The following is a 24,559-nucleotide window of genomic DNA, read 5'->3' on the forward strand; positions in this document are numbered from 1 at the left end:
CATATCGCGAATAACGAGCTTAATAGCTCAGAAGATAGAATCATTTGAAGGACATCATAGACTTATAGAAGATTCAAATGATTGGCCAAAGAACCATGCCTTAGGAAAGAAGGGTTAGCCTTACATACCTTTCCGTTCAACTAGTTTATCACTTGCACGTTCTCCTCCAATGCTCACGTTTCTACCTTCATTGGAGTTATACTATAATTAGAAAACCGATAGCTAGTATACATGACTAAGGCTAGAGAAAAACAGACAGCATCTCCTTTACTTATACGACATTCCTCCACACCATATATCCACTCCCAAACGTCAATAATACATTCACAATATCATAACAATAGTCTTTATTCATTCTACATTATCCATATTTCTCAATTCACTTCAAGTCATCCATATCCATGGTCATAACACACGATTACATTCGTTCATATACAATGTCTATCCCATGTTCTTAACATCATTTATAACATGATTATAATCATATCATCTCACGAATCATTACTCAACCCTAGATACTACTCACAAACATCACTATTCTCACATTCAAGACCCATTTTCTACATCCTTTTACAATCCAAGTGTTTCAACTTTCAAACACCTTAAACAACATGGAAATATCATAAAACTTACCTTAGATGGTGAGGGAATGAATCTTGAGTGGATATACTTTGCATGAACCAAACCCTAGTTCTCCTCCAATGGAAATTTCTTGTGGTCCTCTAACCCTTGGAAGCTTTCTAACACATAAACACTTGATTTTTTTGTCTTTGATATTTGTGTTCTCTTGGACTTGAGTGGAATATGTCTAGAGAAGGGTTTTTGAGCTCTCAACACTTGTGGAATATGAAAAATGAAGTAAAAGAACCCAAGGCATCTATTTATACAAGCATTGAAAAACAGCCCGTCGGGACTTCCACGGGCAATTATACGGTCCGTATAATATTGTACGGACCGTATAATCGGTCGTGGTTCACCAACCAGCAAACCAACTCCCTACTGGGAGTTATACAGACACCTTATACGGTCTGTATAACATTATACGGTCCGTATAAGTGTCCGTGGTTCACCACCATGGAACACTTTGCTGCTGTTGGGTTATACGGACCATTATACGGTTCGTATAACATTCCACGGGCCGTATAATGTGGTCGTGTAACTCAGTTTTTCCGAAGTTGTTCTCGTCGTTTCGTTCGATCTCCAATCCTTATGGAACCTTCTTGACACTTGTATAATACTTCATTAGCCATACAAAAGGCTCTATATCAGCCCTTTAAAACATCACCACATAAACATTAACTCAATCATAACAGAATCTTTCCGAACACGACTTACGTTTCGCTCTCTTCAACGAACTAGACTTCACATATTCGTAGAACTTCAAAATCTTATTGTATGAACCTCAAGCCATCTAATCCTTCGCTTAACCTCGTAGGGATTTCATAATCACCTTAAGCTCACATTAACCTATCCACAAATCAACACATACGGAATTTCCGAGGTGTAACACTGCTTCTTTTATATATGACTTTCCTGGTTTGGTTCTCCAATTGAAAGATTGGTGTTATATCCCGTATTTTTATACGTCGAATTATTCGTAAGCTAATCGACATAAGTTAAGGACGGGATTATTTTTGGATATGAAATAGGAAATTTTTAATTCTCAATTTTAATTAGTACACAAGTTGCTTATAAATTTTATTTAGTGTAGAAATATTATTGGAGATTAGGGACTAATTAATTATGATTATATTATTAAGTAGGGATTAGTGATTAATTAAAATTAATTAATTCATCTTGTGAGGAGATTGGTGAAGCAGTATAGGGAGAGGAAGAGGGACTTGCATATGGTATTCATCGACCTAGAAAAGGCTTACGATAATGTTCCAAGAGAAATCCTATGGAGATGTTTGGAGGCTAAAGGTGTACCTGTAGCATACATTAGGGTGATCAAGGACATGTATGAGGAAGCCAAAACTAGAGTAAGGACAGTAGGAGGGGACTCAGAGCACTTTCCAGTTGTGATGGGGTTGCATCAAGGATCAGCTCTTAGTCCGTTTTTATTTGCCTTGGTGATGGATAGATTGACGCGACAAATTCAAGGTGAGGTGCCATGGTGTATGCTTTTCGCGGACGACATAGTCCTGATCGATGAGACTCGTAGCAGAGTTAACGCTAAGCTAGAGGATTGGAGACATACCTTGGAGTCTAAAGGATTTAAGCTGAGTAGGACCAAGACAGAGTACTTAGAGTGTAAGTTCAGTGAGACACCTCAGGAGGTTGGCGTGGAAGTTAGGCTTGGTGCTCAGGCCATCCAAAAGAAAAGTAGTTTCAAGTACCTTGGGTCTATCATGCAAGGCAGCGGGGAGATTGACGATGATGTCACACATCGTATTGGGGTAGGGTGGATGAAATGGAGGCTAGCTTCAGGAGTGCTATGTGACAAGAAGGTGCCACCACAACTGAAGGGCAAGTTCTACAGAGTGGTGGTTAGACCGGCTATGTTGTATGGGGCGGAGTGTTGGCCAGTTAAGATCTCTCACGTTCAAAAGATGAAATTTGCCGAGATGAGAATGTTGAGATGGATGTGTGGGCACACTAGGAGCGACAGGATTAGAAATGAGGCTATTCGGGATAAGGTGGGAGTGGTCTCGGTGGAAGACAAGATGCGGGAAATGCGACTGAGATGGTTTGGGCATCTGAAGAGGAGAGACATAGATGCCCCAGTGCGGAGGTGTGAGAGGTTAGCCATGGATGGTTTCAGAAGAGGTAGGGGTAGGCCAAAGAAATATTGGGGAGAGGTGATTAGACAGGACATGACGCAGTTACAGCTTACCGAGGACATGACCTTAGATAGGAAGGTGTGGAGGACCCACATTAGGGTAGAAGGCTAGTATATAAGTCTCGTTATCTTTCCTTATTAGTAGGCGCATTAGCGCATTATAATTTCTTGTGCTTTGATTTATGTTATTATTTGCTACTTTCTGTACTTTGATTACTCTATTTTATCTGTGCCGCTTTCGTGATTTGCATTTCCATATCGCTTTGAATTCCTTGATTATCCTGTTTTACTGTGTCGCTTGCATTATTTCATTGCAATATCGTTTTAAATCTTTTAACCTTATCTGACCCCCTTTTTATGCTTCTATTGAGCCGAGGGTCTCTCGGAAACAGCCATCCTACCTTGGTAGGAGTAAGGTCTGCGTACATTATACCCTCCCCAGACCCCAAGATGTGGGATTTCACTGGGCTGTTGTTGTTGTTGTTGTTGTTGTTGTTGTATGCTTTGTGGGCCCCACCCGTAATTAAATAAAAAAATATATATAAATCAAGAAATCAAATTGGTGAGTCATAAGGGGTGGGGGGGGGGGGGGGGGCACGTGTCCATTAGAGGGAAATTATATATATAGCATAGATAATGAACAAATTTGCTAGTTCACTTTCATTTCATAAAATCAAACTTAGAAAAAAAAAACATTTCCATGGCTGCTCTTGGCCAGCCATGGTTGAAGGAAAAAAATATTTTTGTTGCTTATTTTGATTAAGTTCCAAGTGATTTGCAAGTTCAAGGAGGTGATAGCAACATTGGATATTGGATTGAGGAAGAAGAAATAGTGAAATTGGAGCAAATAAGTGTAGAAATTCCTCCAAGTAAATTAAGGTAAGATTTTCTTATTTTGTGGTATAATTGTATTAATGGTGTTGTAATGGAAAGATTAAAATTGGGTTGGATGAAATTGGAAGTAAGAAATTGCATGAAATCGTTGATATTAGGAGTTGTAGTTGTTATATGGAATTGTTGAGTTGAAAGGATTAAAAGTATGATGTTCATATGTTGTTGTTCGTGTTGTGGTCATGTTGTCGTTGATGTGGATTCTAAATTCGGAAGAAAGAAGTGTATAACGTATCGTATGCAAAGCGTATGTTGACTTGTTTGGTGTAAAATCTTATAGCGTTAATGATTTAGATTGGAAAAGGATTAAGAAGGGTTGTTGGATTGTTTGAGTTGTTTAAGGGCTGAATTGTAAGAGTTTTATACGCATATCTCTATTACTGTCATTGTTGGTATTGCTGTGATAACAGGAGGTTAATTGGAAGTTCGGGTTAGGCGAGTTATATAGGGAAATGCTGCCCGATTTCCGTTAAGTTCTTAACTAATGAAAATCCTAATCAAGAAAGTATGAATTAAAGAATGAGTCCTGTAAGTGATTGGTGACAGATTTATAAGCTAGGAAGTATAGTTTACTAACGATAGCGTTACTTTCATATTAAATAGGCTAAAGGGGCGACGAAGCGAACTTGATTACGATTAACCTTTAACAGGTATGTAAAGTTATCATTTCTTTCTTTCTTTTTGGCATGATCTTTATGAAACAAACAGACGACGTATATATGATTCCAAAGAAGTTCCTATTCTTAGAGCCACTAGGATGGCTAATGTTCTTGATTTCCAGAAGCTATTTCATTATGTCTTGATACGTGTATATGATTCCAGAAGTTCGATTGTGATATAATCCATAGTGACATTCGAAAGGTACTTGATGTGACTATTGTCTTGATTTTCAAATGATAGCTCGTTTTGATTATTCTATCGAGTCTCAGATATGATTTAACTTGCATATGGTTGCTCACTACTCTGCTCGTGCATGCCTCAATATGTCTTTCATCGAGTCCCGGGCCGGGTATGTTATCGTGCACAGTTTCACTGCATTGTTCACTGAGTCCCTCACTAGAGGGCCGGGTACGGTATATATATATATATATATATATATATATATATATATATATGATATGATGATGGTGGCCAGGATGGAATATGATGACTTTATTCACCAAGTCCCATAATGGGCCGGGTATGATATATGATATTGACGTGCATGATTTATGTTTCAAAAGGCAAGCGTTTTGGTATTCTGGATGTTATACTTGTCTCCTGTACTCCCTATTTCAGTTATGATCCTCTTTACTGTATTTCATGCTTTATATACTCAGTACATATTCCGTACTGACCCCGTTTCTTCGGGGGGCTGCGTTTCATGCCCGCAGGTACAGATAGTCGGTTTGGTGACTCTTCAGCATAGGACTCCTATTCAGTTGTCTTGGACAGCTCCGTTGCTCCGGAGTTTAGACATTTGGTACAGATCTTATGATGTATATATATATATGTTTATCCAGGGGTACGACGGGGCCCTGTCCCGTCATATTTCACCATCGATACTCTTAGAGGTCTGTAGACATATGTGTGGGTTGTGTATAAGTTCTGTTCAGCTGTGTCTATACAATGTGCTATGATATGATGTTCGTCTGTAGTGGCAGCCTTGTCGGCTTGCACATGATATTGATATGTCGTGGCAGCCTTGTCGGCTTGCGTATCATTTTATGATTTGATTAGTGTGACTCCTCAGGAGACAGTTTATCTGGATATATATATATATATATATATATATATGCTGACGTTATGAACCTTGGAGTTCTTTTGCAAGTTTCCATATTGTTCTTAGATTCAGTTTGATTAGATCCAACTGGTACGTATACGGGTGTCCAGGTCGGGCACTAGTCATGGCCCACAGGGTTGGGTCGTGACAATTGGAAATACAACTTCTCATACCGAGTTTCATGCCATCGTCTCTTTCTACTCAACAACACTGAAAAGCCCTTTCATGCGTTAACATCTGTTATAGTCTTAAATTTTTAAGTATAGATCAACTTCATCATTTTCAGAAAATATGTGTATATGTTTCTTGACTTCGTCTTCTTGATGTTATTCCTCATTATTTGTGTGAGACGTATGTGTCTAAAATTAGTGCATTTTTATCTTACCCAAAGGTATAAGTTTTAAATCTTTTGGTTTTATGACTTCTTTAGTGGTTTTTGTGTTCAATTTAAATTGTTATTTTTTTTCCTGAATTTCTCTTCTTTAAATTTTCTCTAAGCGTACCTTTACCATTTTCTGAACTTATTATCATTATTTAAATGTCCTTTTTTTTATAGAAAATATTATAATTCAATAAATTGAAAATATAAATAAATTATTTTACTTAGTCCGCTTTTTCCATATATGACTTTCCTGGTTTGGTTCTCCAATTGAAAGATTTGAAATACATCTTCTCCTACCGAGTTTCATGCCATCATCTCTTTCTACTCAACAACACTGAAAAGCGCTTTCATGCGTTAGCATCTGTTGTAGTCTTAAATTTTTAAATATAGATCAACTTCATCATTTTAAGAAAATATGTGTATACATTTCTTGATCGTTTATATTTCGTCTTCTTGATGTTATTCCTCATTATTTGTTTGAGATGTATGTGTCTAAAATTAGTGCATTTTTATCCTTACCCAAAGGTATAAGTTTTAAATCTTTTGGTTTTATGACTTTTTTAGCAGTTTTTGTATTCAATCTAAATCGTTATTTCTTTTTTCTCGAATTTCTCTTCTTTCAATTTTCTCTAAGCGTACCTTTACCATTTTCTGAACTTATTATCATTATTTAAATGTCCTCTTTTTTTTTTTTTTTTGTCATTGTCTCCTAGTTCTTCACATGGACCCCACTTTTTTTTTTAATCAACTATTATAGAAGAGTGGGTGCACGACAATCCCATGCCTAACCCACTCTTCTATAATAGTAGAAATATATCGACATGCTAAATAACATAAGCAATATGCACCAACTATATTTAGTATTTTTTTTGGGTTTTCATCGGCGGCTCAATGGAATTAGTGGCATAAAGTCAAATCTTAATAAGAGGTCTCAAGTATATTTAGTAGGCGTTTGCCATAGAAATCAAAAACTTTTTCATTTTTTTTGGAATTTTGGAGTTAGAGTTGGAGTTGGAGATAGAGTTATGTTTGGCCATAGTTTTTGCAAATAGTATTTTTTTTTTGTTGAAATGTACTTGTTTTGGTTGTGAAAAAAGTGAAAAAATTGAAAAACTAGTTTTTCTTATTTTTCAAATTCCAAATACAACTTGAAGTTGTATTTGGAATTTTCATGGTCAAACACTAATTTTTTTTAAAAGTAAAAAAATAAATTCCGAAAAAAATGAATAATTCTTATGGCCAAATGGGTCCTTAATTAAATTAGCTTCTGCGTGCGTCACGTGCATCTCGTGCACCACACATGCATCCCCATGCGCCACACGTGCATCCTATGTATATATGGAATTTAATTTGATTTCAGAGGAGTTGTATACTTATGTAGATTTGTTGTAATTCTTGTAAATGTGGTTCTTGGTGTTACAAATCCAAATAATTTCAAGATTCTAAATGATTTCAGAAATAGATAGGGGAATCCAGAGGTTCTTCAATGGCCTTCTAAGGGGAATGATCGATGTGGTCCTCCTGCATGGCCTCATGTGTTCTGTTCTAATGACAAAGTCACCCAAATTCATGTTTAGGAGTTGGGTTTAAAGGATCCTTTACCTCAGAACTTGAATGAACGAGATAAGCTTCAAAATATTGGCCTTCAGAGGAATGGTTTTAATGGGAAATTACTTCTTTTAGTGGATTATCTGATTTGAAATATGCTTCTTTTATGAAAATCAATTTGATATGATCCCTGCAGACTCCTTTATGGTCTTGGCAATGTTCTAGTTTTGGCTTTGGATAAGAATCCCTTTAATAAGAGTGGATGGTCTATTTCAACTGAGCTGCAAGATTAGGCTCAGTTGGCAATTCTTGCATGTCTTGCAATATAGTTGGGCATGTGCCTGATTTTTTTAGGAAATTTCCTTCTCTCACTGTTTTGGAGTTGTCATATAACCGTTTAGCCGGTAAGATATTAGACAGTTTTCGTGATTCAATGCTTCAAATTTTGTGGTTGAATAATCAAAATAGTCTTGGAATGACTTGTTCAATCGACTTAATGTTATACCCCGTATTTTTATACGTCGAGCTATTCGCAAAAGAATCGACGTGAGATAAAGACGGAACCTTTCCCGGATACGAAATAGAAATTTTAATTTTCAATTAGAACATAAATTGTTTATAAATTGTATTTAGGGTAAAAATATTATTATTGGAAATTTAGAATTAATTAATTGTGATTAGATTATTAGACAATACTTAGTGATTAATTAAAAATTAATTAGCTTAATTAGGTTTGGTGGGCCCCACCCGATCATTCTTCAAAAAAAAAAAGTTATTAAAAATTATGATAAATAAATACAATAATGAAATAAAGCTAAGTTAGTGGGTCAACATGGGGAAAAGCACGTGTAGGGAAATTGGGAACAATATATGTATAGTTAAATGAAAAGTGGATGAACATTTCATCTCACACTTTGCAAAGCAAGTTTCAGAAAAACAAAAGTGAAGGCATCAAATGCATGCCACCTTAGAAGGGCACGTGTAGGGCCTAGACAATGCATATATTATATTAGCAACATGACCATAGTCATCATATCCAACATTTCAAAAGCTTGAACAAAAAAAAAAAGAAGAAAGAAACTCCCTCCATTGAAGCTCACGGCCAAGAAGGCAAAAAAAAAAATCATCCCCTCTTTTTAGCTCCTCTAAAATTATTCCATTGATGTAAACCCACTATATTGAGGTCCCTAAGTAGCGTGGAAGCATCGTTGGAGCGATCAACCCATTATTTTTCATCTTTTGGAAACCCTAGGCTATTGGAAAGTTGAAGAAGAAAGGTAAGCATTCATTATGTTTTTGTGTTATGAAGGTTATATTCATGTTGTAGTATCTTATAATGGTTGGAAATCATGAAATATAGTATGATTGGAAGTGGGTTGTGTGATGGGTGTGCTAGCCGTGTAAATGGGTATTGTGATTGGGTTGTTGAATAAATTCCTTGTAGCATGTTAAATTGTTGTAGTGTGTAGGATGGCTAAGAATCATCAATATATGTATATGTGTAGTGATAGATGAATATGGGTCATGCTATATGCCAAAGAACACACTAATGTCGCTTAGCGTTTTAATGGTTGTTGTGATGACTTCTAGTTTAGAAACGAAAGTTTAATGTCCCAAAGTGATATGGTGAATTGTTGCGGGCTGTTTTGAGGCTGGTCGTGCATTTGACATGAATTGTATATTTTATGAAAATGACATCGTTATATTGTGGATTGTGACGCAAAACATGACTTGAAAATGAGGAAAAATGAAAAGAGGGCTGCTCGGCTAGGGACTGTTTTCGGCCCAAAATGGAAAAAAAAAATTGGGTTGTTGGAATTATTATGTGAATTGTTTAGAATGTTCTTGAATGTTGTTAGTATGGGTTTGGGTTAATAATCAAATGTACGAACGATATAGTGGCTTTAAAGTAAGCCATAGAATTGAATAATTGGGAAGTTGTCGAATGGCGTAAAGGAGAGCTACCATTATTATTTTGCTTTTCGAATTGGTTGTTGATGTTGTTAGGTTGGTTGTTGTTGTTGTTTTTGGTTGATATGGCCGAATCAAATTCTCGGGGTAGCCTATTTACAGGGGAAATGCTGCCGAATTTTCTGTAGAATTTAATGAATAGTTTGAATGAATGGTTTAAGTCCCCTTAGCTAATGTTTGGTATTCGTTGGCGTATTTGTAGACCTTGGGGAGCCCGAGGCGTAGGTTGGGATTGACTTTAGATTGGCGATCTTGGGGTGCGTACGAGGTATGTAAAGCAAACTTCCTTCTTTTGGCATGCCTTAGTTTCACATAGGCTAGATTAGAGCTTTAAGGGAATTCCAAATTCGAGATCCGAGCATGTTATGATCCATATATATATTATTTGGCACTCTTATGTATGTTTTTATGAAATATGAACCATGATGTATTTGAAGTAATCGCTTTCCGAACTTCGCATAGAAAATGTTCACTTTAGGGAATTTTGTAATCTCTGAATGCCATATTTTTCGCATAGAGGCTCGGATCGCTCCAATAATTTTTATAGGAGTTTGCTTGATGTATAATGGGTATGTTTTTCATAGGCTGGCTCAGTTCGGGTCTATACTCGTTCGTGGGTCCCGCGACGCCCTTTATGTAAATTCGACAACTTTGAATCAAAAAGTGATAATTATTATTCCGATTTCGAATATGACTATTTTACTTATCCTTCAGATTTATAATAATGATTTTATGCATATGATTCCTCACCACTCCGCTCGTGCCTACTATGTTATCGTTCGCCGGTTCCCGGGCCGGTTCTGTTGTCGTGCGCTTTGTGATACATTCCGGTGTTATGCTGTGATTATGGTTCACCGTGCTCCTCGCTCGAGGGCCGGGTTCCACTTATGTTTGGCGTTATGCTGTGTTGTGATGTGTGACGGGGATTCAGAGATTTGAAACTTTCTGGTGTTATGCTGTGTTGTGGCGCCATCGATAGGCGGGCGACCACATTTTCCAGTGCCCTATGCATAATTTATACTTGGGAAATAAACATTTTGATATTTTTTTTTTTGATATGTATTATTTTCTATATATCTGATGCGATTATTATTCAGATTTATTTCTGTACCTTCTGCTTTGCATACTCAGTACATATTTCGTACTGACCCCCTTCTCCGGGGGCTGCGTTTCATGCCCGCAGGTACAGACGCACAGCCTGGTGATCCACCTGTTTAGGACACCCTTTCTGCTATTCGGAGTGCTCCTCTCTTTCCGGAGCTTATACTTTTAGTATATATATTTATTAGTGCATTTATATATATTCGTTCATGGGTATGGCGGGGCCTTGTCCCGTCATATGATTCTGTCGGTCTGTTTAGAGGTCTGTGGACATGTTTGTGGGTTAGGGTCTTTCTGTTCGGATGCGTGTGTATATGTTGTGTTTGGGCGATCCCATTCGCCGCTGCGGCCAGTCCGCATATGTTTACATGTTGTTTTGTTGGCCCTGTGTGGCCTTTGTTGGTACTTCTGTGCGCAAGGTTATTTTGGGATAGTCCGTAAAACAAAGGAAACTCTGCCGAAATTTTTCTGGAAATTATATAAATTTGAAACACAGCCTTGTCGGCTTCTGTTATATACTTGAATGTGTTTGATATAATTTGAGATAGAGTTTGATAGATGTGTTTGGGTGCCCAGATCGGGCGCTAGTCACGGCCTACGGGGTTGGGTCGTGACACTTAATTGGTACAATGGATCAGCTTGCGTTGTTATGGATGCAACGCAACAGTTTTAGTGGACCAATTCCTGATACAATTGGTGGTTTGACTTCTTTAGAAACTTAGTTTTAATAGAAATCAACTCGCTGGTCTGATTCCACAAGATTTGGCAGATCTAAACTTGACTATGTTAGAGTTGACCAATAATATGCTAATCGGTCCTATCCCAAAGTTTAGAGCTGCTAATGCCACATATATCTCAAATTCTTTCTGTCAGCCTAACTCCTAATGTTCCTTGTGCTCCTCAAGTTAATGCACTTTTGATCTTCTTGGTGGTTGGAATTATCCAGCCGATCTGACTCCTTGGTTGGGAATCAGTTGCAATCATAAAGTCCAGGCTACGATTGTTAATCTACAAGATAAGAACCTTATCTTGCAAACTTGGATTCACTACTTTAAGTTCACTTAGAAGGAAATAGTTTGCACGGTCTAGTTCCAGCGAACTTCACAGACCTCAGACTCTTGAGATTATTGGACTTAAGTGGGAACAATTTTGATCCACCAATGTCAAAAATTCGGGATAGTGTGAAATTCATTAGGGACAGAAATGCTTATCTTGTTGCTGATATAACTGCGGGGGCTCTTCTTCTGAGTCAGGGTGGCTTAATGAAATTGGTGGCCTAAAGAAAATCTTAATAAGAGAGCTCAATGAGCCATATATTTATTCATTCATGGATAACATTTATTTGCAAGTTGTAGTTTTTTTTAACTTGCAAATAATACATGAGTTGCAAAAAAATAGTAGAATAATAAAATCAAAAAGTGTCAATCATTTGGCTAATATCCGTCATATCATATTCAGTCATTGAGATATCTTCAAAGTCTTCCATTTGATCTATTCCACTTGCTATAAAATCTTCAATCTCTTCCTCTTCGCCTTTCACTGCTTCTGAGTTTTGGTTGCGTCGCTCCGATCTAATCCAATCGCGAATGCAAACTAGTACTTGCAAGCTAAATCCGGATAATGAGTGTCTATGGTCTCCAATTTGTTGTCTTCCTTGGCTAAATGCACTTTCCGAAGCCATAGATGATATTTGAACCGTAAGGACATCTCGAGTCATTCTTGAAAGTATCGAATGACTCGTCTTGTATTTCTTCCACCATGCTAAGACGTCCAAATCATCTAGTTGGTTGATATCCACATTTGGCTGCATCAAATAAAGGTGGTATTCATCAAAGTTTGCATTATTAGAAGGAGTTGGTTGTGAATGTAAAACTTTTAAATTCGACAAACCCGACAAGCCCTTTTTGCTACTTTGAGAAGTAGTAAGGCGTGGAGCAACGGGTGTAACACTTTCTTCCAAAGTAGAATAACGACTAAAAAAATTTCTAAACTCGGCATCAATCGCGAGCTCGGCATCATGTAAAGATTGTTCAACTTTCTCGTCAATTTCTAAATAGTTATAAATTTGACCAACCAATGCTCTAGTATAAGACATTTTAAAACAATGATTTAAAAGAGAACCCAATATAAATAAAGTTGGAATATAAATCAAGAAAATAAACATAACTATACCCCCGCTGTTTATCAATAAAATCTTCATGTTTCTTCATATTTTGTAAAAACTTATAATACTAATATTGCGGAAAAAAACACTCAAGTACATATAACAGAAACAAATTAAAAGAAATTTACCTGATTGGACAAGCAAAATCAAGATATGGACAAGGGTTTCGGTGTTCGCTCAAGGAGAAGGAAAAACGACTAGTTTCTCGTCTCTCTCTTATTTACGATATATATTTATAAGGAGCAAAACTAACCGCCTCTTTTTTTCTTTGCTAAAAAATAAACCAAACTTATTGAATTTGGTTCAAAAATATCTTCCTTCATCCTATTGTTATCAAAAATGTCCTCAACATTATATTTTGGCGCCTCTCCTTCCACCTATTGGACCTAATATGTCCTCAATGTTATGTTTTGGCTTGGGTTTCGCTGAAGAAGAAGAAGAAACGAGAAGCTTCTGGTCTCTCTCTCCATATAAAAGGAGCTTCATGTTCGATTAATGTTTTCCTCTTCCTTTTTTTCATTGTGGGTCTTATATTGTTTTTGCATCACAATCACCGAAACGATAAGCGGGAAGTGGATTTTTCAAAGTAACAACGAATTAAAGAAGAAATCTACATGAGGTACGCTCCCTTTTCGTGCTATGGTATATAGAGCGGGAAAGGGACTATTATAGTGAATCTCAAGTTTCATCCTCATGTTTGGTAGGGGGCGTAGGAATAGATAGCGCTCTTAGTTAGCTTAGGAGCGGAGGTACGAGAAAAAAAGGGGAGTTTCCCTCGACTAAGCAATTTCCACTAGACATGTTTACTTCCATTATAGGTAATGTATTTGGGTTCAATGCCCTGGGCACTCTACCTCTAGAAGAACTGCGAATCCCTCCTTATATTAAAACTTTTCAAGGTCAGCCTCATGGGATCCAAGTTGAAAGAGATTCAGTTATTATAGTACGTATGTTTTCGTTGTTTAAAAAAAAATCAAGTCTTTACTAATAATTAGTTGTCACGACCCAACTAGTGGATCGAGCGGGCATCCACACTAACCCCCTTGGTGGGCGAACCCTTCCCCTATTCAACATTCAGTTCAAACATATGAAAAGTAATTAGAAAGAATTAAGCAGTCTCCAAACTAAAATAAACTACTAAGTGCGGAATACTAATACATCATCCCCGGAATCTGATCTGAATCGGTACAAGAGCCACTAAATACTATAAGTTTGAAGACTACAAGTCTGACATATAAATACTATCTAAGAATACAAAGAAAAGACAAGTAAGGATAAAAGAATCTCCGAGCTGCGAAATCCATCAAGTGCTCACCCTGGAAAGTCTGAAACTGAGCCTCGGGATCACTCACGAGGTGCAGAAGAGGAACCTACTACGAACTCTGCACTCAGAAAAAGAGTACAGCAAAGTAGTATCAGTACAAACACCATGTACCGGTAGGTATCATAGGCCGACAACAATTAATTCACATATATACGAAGAAAGAAATCGAAAGATAACCACGCAAGCAGTCAAGTACAAATCACAACAATATCCAAGATCAGGAACAATACACGTGATATAAATGCCATAGCAGAATCAATGATATGAATGAATGAAGTAAATGAGTGCATATGCAATGCAATGAAATGCACTGGTCAACTGTTTGTCACCGTACACACATGCTACGAACGAAAATCCTCCACTTCTCGGTAGTCATGACCTATGGAGACCCGCGAAGTCCATATACTAGTCACTCCGCACACAACCCAGAGATGACTTCCACAATACTAGCCACTCTGCACATAGCCCAGGAGTTGACTTGCATATTAACCTGTACACAATCTTCCACTCTGGTCGCAATCTGGGATGTTTCCTTTCTCACTTGTCATCACCAGTACCAAGTCACAGTTCATATCAATGTATCATGTAAGATGTGTATGAATGATATGCATTATGTCAATATCAAGTGTAAATCATAATCAAGATCTCATTCGTGCCTTTACATGAGCATACATGACAATACCAATCCTAAATCATTATCCTTTCCTTTTCCGATGATAAGTGAGAAATGAATGCATCACAAACACAACATAGTAAACGAGCGACGAGCCTAACACGCCACACATGAAGCATGACCAATCGCTATAACAAGGCGACAAGCTCAAATAGTCAACAACAATACCAACCCAAGAGTATCCATCCCAACTTCATACCCGAAGGCTTAACATGCTTTCCCCGTCAATAACTAAATCCTACATATGTTTCACTAATTGGAGTCTAACCGAAAGGTAAGCTATAACCTACCTCGATGCTGAGCTGGTGCCACGAACTGTCAAACATGAGCCTTGCCCTTCCGAAGAGCCTCCGAATACTCAAAATCTAGTCATTATTGAAATCTAAGTTAGAAGCGGAGATAAATGATACCCATATTGCTATACATTCGTTCAAATCGGAAATCAACTATAGAAAGGGGGAAATCAGACCCACGAGGGTAAAACGGAAATTTCAAGATTGGAAATGGTAGCCCGTTCTAGAAGTTCAATTCCACTCTCCAATTGCTAATCAAACTCAATTAGTTATCAATTTCATCATTTAAGAGAAAACCCCCAAATCAGGAATAAACCCTTTCTATCCAAAATCAATTCCTCAATCCAAGTTAGAGATCCAAGCTTATTACCTACTAATTCACGAAATTCCATGTTTAGACTAGTCAAATTCATAAATTAAACTCATATACATAGCCTAGGATTCAAATATCAAAGTTAAAGTTGAAAACTCATCTTCTCCAACTAATCCCACTAGTTTTCACTATAGATTCTAGCTTAGGAAGGTAGATAAACATAATACAAGGGGAAAAAACTTACCCCAAGACGAAACAACTCTAAAAGCTCTTCAAATCACCCTTCAGTCACTTAGAGATTTAATTTTGGGAATGGGAAAAGAGTGGTTCAAAATGGGATATTAAATGCTTTCTGATTCAGCGATATATTCGCTCCCGCGGAATAGGTTCCGCTTCCACAAACTCGCCTCGGCGGAGAACCATCCGTTGAGACGGATCTCATCAAAATATCAGGGACTCGCGTCTGCGGGCCAAACCCCGCTGAGGCGTAATTAGTCTCGCTGGGGCGAGACACCATAAACCAGTAAAAATCTGGTTTTCACCAAGTTTCACCCCAAATCCCGACATCCAACCGAGGCCTCCCGGATCCAAACCAGACATGCAAACATATGTAAAAACACGCTACAAACTTACTCGTGGCCTCGAAATTCCGAACGGGAGTCTATTTGACCGGGTCAACCCCCAAATGGCCAAAACTAACTTTCCAACCAATGGTACAAAACGCTCCCGATTGGCTCGGGAACTAAACTGAATATCCCACCAAGTCACAATCGACCTTCCGGACCTCACGGAATTGACGGAATTCTGAAAAAAGTCTGTTTACCCAAAAGTCAACTATTGGTCAAACCTTTTTTAGTCAAAAGCTCTAACTTCCTCAAATCATTCTAAAACACACCTGATGACCTCGGGAACCGTGTCGCCCATCCCGCGGGTCAAAATCATACCTACAGGGCTTGGGAAAGGATCAACAGGGCCAAAGGGATCAAAAGTGCAATAACGACCAAACGGGCCATTACATAAGTTATGTACATTGATGGTTAAATAGATTTCTTTGCTGGTTATATTATTGAAAATTTTGTATTGTTGATAATAATGAGTTTCTTTTTAAAAAAATGAGTTTAATCAAATTTTAATGATTTTAATAACTTCTATAATCGGAGAAATTTACGTGAATAAACTATGAGTTTACCAATGTATCTTTCGGGATTGCGAACTTGGGCAAATAGACTATTGTACCTATAATCTAAATGAGACAGAAAGTGAATAGTTTCATCCGGAAAATACTATAACGGATGTTATTAGTTGAGCTAAGTCAAATTGAAATGAAATGAAATACTCTTTTCATTTATTCCCTTCTATAAGAAAATCGAAATATAAGATGTCTTTTCCGTATTTCCAATTGGGAACTTTTATTAGAAATAAGGTTAAAAGATCATACAATTTGAAGCATTAAAATATCTTTTTTTGGCTACACATGATCTTTGCCTGCTTCCTCAGTTGATCCATGATTTTTGGATACCACAGTAACTTAATTATCAATGTCGTAAACAACAACAACATACCCAGTATAATCCACAAATGGGGTCTGAGAAGGGTAGAGTGTACGCACACCTTACCCCTACCTTGTGCTTAAAACTTTACACTTCCTATATCAACTATATTCACAAAATTATGTATTTCTACTGAAGTGCGGCTTGATACAAAATTGTGTATCGACCTCATACATAATCCAGATGACTCATCTTAATTTGATTGTTTTAATTCCATCATAATGTATATCTTCAGTGGGCTTAAATTGTTCAAGGAGAATTAATCATTTCAATGACAAGGACAATCCAGAGACTTGTACAATAGACAATGTCTAAACATTCCGAAGAAGTACACCAAAGCACAACTTAGAGAAACCTTTGCCCACAAATGGATATATCAGGTGTGGTATCTTTGGCATTGTCCCCATGCAGAGACATGAGAAGCCACTGTTAATATCATCTCAATACAAATATAATTCTCCTCGTACTGATCCACGAAATCCCCTTGAAACCCAGTAGGCCCTTATTCAACAAAATTGTTAACAGGTGGTCAACTGTTGATGATATGTATACTTATCAGTGCAGTAGTGCTACTAGGGGTGGCAAAACTAGCCCATTTTGACATGCCTAAAATTCAGCCCAAACAGTCCATTTGCCACACCTATGTCACTATATAAGTGGACACAACTTAAGCCAGTCCAGGATGAGCATACTCCAGTGCATCCTAAAGTCACTGAGAGTATAATTGAAACAACAAAAGACAGAACAAGAAATACATAACGAGATGGATAACAAACAGTCATCCATCCAAGCTAACAGACTAAAAAAATAAGCATGGCTAAGTTAAATTCCTCTTGTGTGTTATAACTTTCTGAAGTTAGTCAGGAGAAGCCTAGGAAAGACAATAAAAGGGATAGATCAAACAAAATCATGATAAGGCACCATTACATGAAAAATGAGGTTTATATAACAATTACATGACATCAGAATTCCATTATACAAAAATAAATGTCTGTATTGTGATTCGAAAGCTACCAAACAACAACAGTGAATTGTACTTCATCCTGGTAAACCTACTATCATTCCAGTAAAACTCAGTGTTAGGATGAGAACTGTTAAAATGGCGGGTAGAGCACAGCCACTATATTTCAAAATTACAGCTCAAATTCCTCATCCCGAAGAGCCACTGCTGCAGCCTCTTCTTCCTCATCATCAAGAACAAAGTACTCATTCCTCTCCACTGGCCTAAACATGTAAAACATGACAATGTAAAAAGCTAGGCTCACTATTTCCTCCGCAGAGTATGACACCCATTGGTACTTATAAGCGGAAATTGTCCTCAAGGCAAAAACCACAATCCTTGTGAAGTACAAGTATCCAATCACCACAATATAAAACTGCCTGAAAAGAGTCAACTTTGCCAAATTCCTTGCTGCCTTCCCATCAGTCTTGGAAGTCTCCCTCAACGACCTAATCGACCACACAATGGGGAAAATAATAGCACAGCAGCAGATGATATCAACAATCAAAAAGACCTGATTCCATGTCACCCAATCCCTAATAAAAGGACCCGTTTCACCAATAACAACCGAAGCAACATTAGCCAAAACCTGAAGCGGAATCACAATCATCAACACCTTCTTTTCCCTCTCTTGCAAAAACGGCTTCAAGAACGACCACCCAGTACCAATCAAAACGATAACAGTGAAAAGCAAAACCACACGCATGGACTGGAAAATGTAGAACAACACATCCCATCCATGTGCAGTTCCAGTAACCTTAACATAATGCTTATCCTCAGCAGCAAAAAGCAAATTCAACGCCTTCATTACAACCAAAAGTGCCATAAGTCCATGAATCCTATGCACAGATGTCCTGTTCTTCAAACAAAATAGCACCCAGACCGCCAAAAAGCCAAAATAAACCAAGGCAAACAAGAAGTACAAAGTGGGCAACTGAGTAAGACCTGCAGAAAGGGGAAGAATATGAGGAGGAGGATATGCAGAAAGATGGAAATACACAGCGGGTACTGCATTATGGTTATTTCCACCAAAATGGGTCGTTCATGTAATCATAATATTGCGAGATTTACACAAATAAGATCATTTTGGACTGCTATTTAACTTAGTCCTCCTTTAAGTAAGTTTTGCAAAAGTAGGTTGGCGACGCATAACTTGCTCAAATATGCCGGGTCGAGGCCATAACTTTGAACAACTTACATCGTGCCCGACATAACTTCCGCTTGGTCTTATATCTGCAAAACTTTTTAAACTGGGACAAAATTTACACCAGCCCTCAAAGTACCCTATTTTTGCAAATTTTTGCTTTATATTTGAATATGACAAGTTAGTAAATAGAGTATTATTGTTTGTTAGAAGGAAATTCTATCAAAAATGTTCTATTCGGGAAATCATTTTTTGGATCATTTGCCAGTGTATGGTTGGTATAGAAGTGAGATATGCTAATTGTACTGGAATTCTCATAGGGTATAAGGATAGTTATTTTTTTGTCTCAACAAGAGCATCTCAATCATTTCCTTATCAAAAAATAAAAGTTATTTTTTCAGAATGAGGGGGCATAAGGATAGTGTTTTCATCATACTTTTTTTTTTTTTTTTTTTGGTAAAGCAGTGTTTTCATCATACTTTTGAATATTGAAACAAGTAATATGGAGTAAGAATTGGACATTCGTAAAAGAAATGACTTTCACCAAGTTACTCTCCCCATTTTGATAGAAAACATTTCCCTTGTAAATAAGCATTTTCAAAATTCAAGCATAACAAAATGATTTCATCAAGGAATATATTTAGTTATTTACAATTCAAGTAACCAAGCAAAATTCGTCAAGGAAAATATTTTGTTTTCACGATTCAAGGTTAACCAATCAAAGAAGATATAAGGTTATCACAATTCAACGTAAATCACCGGAAAATGATTCCATCAAGGATATTTTCCTGGAAAACATTTCCGCCATAACAAACCAAAAGGAGCCTTTCACTATCAATACCATATTTTACAGCCTTATGATGGGAACTCACTTGATCAAATGCACAGATTTCCTTTTCCATACACTCAAAAGCCCAAAATAACCCTCAAAATGAAAACAGCAATTAGGGTTTTGTTGAAGTTCAATTAGAACTTGAATTGGGGATTCTTCGGATAATTGGAAGAATGGCCTCTTGTGTGAACCCAAATCGTTCGAAGAGGCTCATGGGTCAGTTATCGGTCTGATCTTCAGTTTTTTTATGGGCTAAACCAGGTAAATATACTCCCCCAGGTATCATACAGTGTAATTTTCCCAAAAAAAGGGGGAAATTTCAAAAATATACAGCCCAACATAAAATATTACGCCACGTAGCCCATTGCACGATATTATACAACATTATATCTGGGGAAAGCATTATGGGATCATGGGTCAGTTATCGGATCTGATCTTCAGGTTTTTTATGGGCTAAACCAGGTAAATATATTCCCCCAGGTATCATACAGTGCAATTTTCCCAAAAAAAAAAGGGGGGGACAAAATTTCAAAAATACACAGCCCAACATAAAATATTACGCCACGTAGCCCATTACACAATATTACACAACATTATATCTGGGGAAAGCATTATACATAATGTATCAACCGTGTACACAAATATGGGCTAAAGCGCGCAAATATTTTCTCCTAATAGACATAGAGCATAATTTTAAAATATAGGGAAATTTTCAAAAATATACAGCCCAGCATAAAATATTACGTCACATAGCCCATTATACAATATTATAAAACATTACCCAACATTATATCTGGGGAAAGCATTATACATAATGTATCAAAAACCTTGTACACAAATATGGGCTAAAGCGCGCAAATATTTTCTCCTAATAGACATAGAGCGTAATTTTAAACTATGGGGAAATTTTCAAAAATATACAGCCCAGCATAAAATATTACGCCACATAGCCCATTATACATAATGTATGAAACCTTGTACACAAATATGGGCTAAAGCGTGTAAATATTTTCTCCCAATAGACATAGAAGCGTAATTTTACAAAAGTACCTGCAGAGAGATAATCTTTAACACGACCATCGAGATTATAAAGCTCAGTCCTTACATCCATAGAAACCTTCGATTCAGGTGCACAATTCGCGAAAAAAAGCGAGTATTCATTAGGTGAAGTAACAGGATAAGCTTTATTAAACGACGAATTAGGTGGAGGAGAAAGATCACGAAAAGTGAATAAATGTAGTATGAAATTGGAATCAAGTACACAGAAATTAGGGTTTTGTTGAAGTTCAATTAGGACTTGAATCAGGGATTCTTCAGAAAGGAGGAAGAATCCTAAGCGGGAGGGATCAGGGGTCGTTACGGTGGGGATAACGGAAACGGATGAAACGGAAATGGATGTTTGGCCGGTGTGTGTGAACCCGAATCGTTCGAAGAGGATCATGGGTCGGTTATCGGATCGGATCTTGAGGTTTTTGATTTCGGCGAAAGTGGGTGAGGTTAGGGAGAGGAGGAGGAGAAGGAGGAGGAAGGGTAGTTTCGTCATTTTGACGGTGGGATTTGGTGGTGCACGGCGGAGGAGAAATGATCGGGGAATTTTGGGAGAAAATGAAAATCTGGGGTAAGATTTTACAGGAGAATAGCTTTGAAATGACGTTATTGGCCCTACCTGCGTTAGATCTGAGGCATTTGGTGGGATCTAAAGCCAAGGGAAAGACAAGTCTTTGTCTTTTACTCGCTCGGTCCCAAAAAATTGTCTTCCATTCTTTTTAATTTATTTTAAAAAAATTAATATTTTTTTATATTTAAAAATAATTTTTATTTTAGAAATAATTTAACTTTATGAGTTGATTTACAGCTATCTAAATATCTAAAGTTTATTTTAGACCACACATTTTAAAAGTCTTCCTTTATTTCTTAAACTTTATGTCAAGTCAAACTAAGACAATCTTTTTGAGACAGAGGGAGTAGTATATTTGAAGGAAATTATACTCTGTTAAAAAAGATTGTCTTATTTTCTTATATTATTAGTTTGCCTCAAAAGATTGACACAGTTTATATTTTTTTAAAAAAAAAATAACTTTATGATATGATTTACAGTCATATAAATATTTAAAACTTGTTTTGAATAATATATTTCAAAAGTCTTTCTTTATTTCTTAAATTTCATGTAAGTCAAATTAAGACAAGATCTTTTAGACGGAGAGAGCAATACATTTATATGGGTAATCTATTTCCTAATACTTACGACTAACTTTTCTTTTTGTATTTAGAAATTAGTACTCTTGTCCTTTCAATTTGTTTGTGTGATTTTTGATTTGATATAAAATTTAAGAAATAAAGAAGAATTTTGAATGATTATTAACTAAAGATATATCAAATGTACCAAAAAAAATTCAGCGGTCTTGAAGTTATTCTCTTGTTGAATAATAAATAAAAAGTAAGCTGAAATTTCTAATGAGGAAATAAAAAAATGGTCCTTATTTCTGAGTTAGGTTCAAAGTAATTTCTTTAATATACTCCTAAGCAATTTTAATCTGTTAACAAATTATTAAAAGTAAGTATATTTTTATGTACAATCAAATATTTAAGAACTTAGATTTGATATACCTTGTTTATGAATTATTGTTTAACAATCCGGAGTAAGATTTACAAGGTTACAAGGAGGGTGACTTTGAAATGACGATATTGATCCCTACGGGCGTTAGATCTGAGGCATTTGTTTGGTGGTCCAGAACCAAGAGAGGTCTTTGGTTTTTATATTTATAAAGAAAATAAAAGAAAAAGACAGAGTAACGAACGTAATTTGGAGGAATTATGTATATTTATGGGTAATCTATTTTCTGTTATTATTATTATTATCCCACAAAAAAATAACTAACATTCATTTTTGCATTTAGAAATTAGCAGAACTTATTTCTTTCAGTTTTTCTGTTGGTGTCCCATCCGGTATCTGACACCTGCATTGAGTCGGACTAATTCCGAATTCGCGCTCATACTAACAAAGGCAATTTCATACCCAGAAGGCCAGAACTCAAACCTGAAATCTCTGATTAAGAATGAATGAGTAACTTACCAGTTATCACTTGACCACAATCCTTATTGATTACTTGTTCTTTTATAGTTTGAATATAACAAGTGGCTATGGAATTTCTAGTAGTACGTATCATTAAAAGATGTTAATGGAAAATAAATAGTGTATTTTTTTTAACAATATGAAGTGTATCTAACATGTGATAAATTAAGGGATTTATGGTATTATTTCTTTAATCTTAACTCTCTTTACTTGAGGGGAGATTCTTTAAACATGGTCATTTTTAAATATTCTAGACATATTGAATGAACATTAGGTTTTAATGATTGATTATACACGAATTTACGATTTATACATTTGCAATCAAGATACGGAATTTAGTGATGTCATGAAAGTGTATTTGCACAATATAGCCCCTTTTGTTTACCCCGAATTTGGATAATCAATTGAATTTGTGAGTGGGTATAAGATATGTGGTTAAGTATCAATCTTCTTGATAAGAGAAAGATATCTCTCTCTCTCTCTCTCTCTCTCTCTCTCTCTCTCTCTCTATATATATATATATATATATATATATATATATATATATATATATATATATAGAGAGAGAGAGAGAGAGAGAGAGAGATATGGAGCCCGTTTGGATTGGCTTATAAGTTGCTTATAAGCTGTTTTTAGCTTTTTTGAGTGTTTGGCCCAGCTTAAAGTCATTTTGTGATTAAAATAAGCTCAAAAAAATAATTGGGCCCATTTGATTTAGCTTATCTAAAGCAGCTTATAAGCTGAAAACAGCTTATAAGCCAAAAAAAATAAGTTAGACTACCCCAACTTATTTTTTTTGACTTATAAGTTGTTTTCAGCTTATAGGCATAAGCCCATCCAAACAGGCTCATGATATGAGGATAGCAGTGATAATCGGTGATTTGATATATGCTCGTGTGTTTGTTAATGCATAAACGATATTCGATTTAGGAAACGCAAGAAACAAACACCAAACGTTGATCGAATCTGGTATATTGAGAAGGAGATTGTATATATTTTTCTATTACAAAATGTTCTAGAAATGAAGAAGCCAACCCCCTTAAAGGAGAGGGATGAGCCCTATTTATAGTGTTGCCTCCATGGGCCTCATACAATACAAATCATTAAAAAATAAGAGAAAGGACAACTCTGAGTGGGTTAGGTTGGCCGTACTGTCTGACACACGCATAGTTGGTGGTTGACCATGGCAGGACGCTCCGACGCGTGGCTCATGCGCTATGGCTCTTCCGGACTACCGGCCACGATCATACGGACATACAACCTCGAACAACCGGTCATGGAAGAACCGGACCAAATGACGCCCTTCCTTTACTCCGGTCCAAGCGTTTCTCCGGTTCGGAAGAGGAGCCTTCATGCATGTTCCCGTCCCTTCCTTCTTCGGTCTCACCAGTTTAGCGTATACTCGATTTTTACCGTATACAGATAGTCCCCGCACTTCCCGGATCGTAGATTTCTTGGAGTGACGGGGAGTAGGTGAATCACTAAGCCGGTGACTCCCTTTGTCCGTTGTTATCGCTTCATTTTTGGCGGGAACAGCTGCTCACGCGCTTTTGCCATCGGCCACGTGTCACACCCCGGATGGTCCGCTCTGACAACCGCCGCCCGCACGTCGTTTCAGGTCATTCCTCATTAATTATGGGGACACGTGGCGCTCCCGGATTGGCCGAGGAAGCGTAACCGCCACAGTCCCATGCCTATATAAGGCTCTTCCATTTCTTCATTTGAACATTTAGTTCTTCGGTTGATCCTTTCCACT

General features: G+C 36.9%; 1 protein-coding gene across 1 annotated transcript; it reads right to left on the bottom strand.

The window, feature by feature from the left end:
- Positions 1-17,649: 17,649 nt before the first annotated feature.
- Positions 17,650-21,445, bottom strand: LOC132630167 (protein CANDIDATE G-PROTEIN COUPLED RECEPTOR 7-like). The gene is made up of 2 exons (XM_060345744.1): positions 20,781-21,445; positions 17,650-18,699 (listed from the first exon to the last, which is right to left on the bottom strand). The coding sequence occupies exons 1-2, from the start codon at positions 21,271-21,273 to the stop codon at positions 17,888-17,890; spliced, it is 1,305 nt and encodes a 434-aa protein (XP_060201727.1). The 5' UTR covers positions 21,274-21,445; the 3' UTR covers positions 17,650-17,887.
- Between the last annotated feature and the right edge of the window lie 3,114 nt (positions 21,446-24,559).

Source organism: Lycium barbarum, chromosome 3, assembly GCF_019175385.1.
Source record: "Lycium barbarum isolate Lr01 chromosome 3, ASM1917538v2, whole genome shotgun sequence".
In the NCBI taxonomy this organism is placed as follows: domain Eukaryota; kingdom Viridiplantae; phylum Streptophyta; class Magnoliopsida; order Solanales; family Solanaceae; genus Lycium; species Lycium barbarum.

Excerpts from the sequence above, each read along its gene's own strand:
- LOC132630167 (XM_060345744.1), bottom strand. The coding sequence starts at position 21,273 with ATGACGAAACTACCCTTCCTCCTCCTTCTCCTCCTCCTCTCCCTAACC. Across the intron at positions 18,700-20,780 it reads TAAAGATTATCTCTCTGCAG|GTCTTACTCAGTTGCCCACT; the intron begins GTACTTTTGTAA and ends CCCTTTCTGCAG.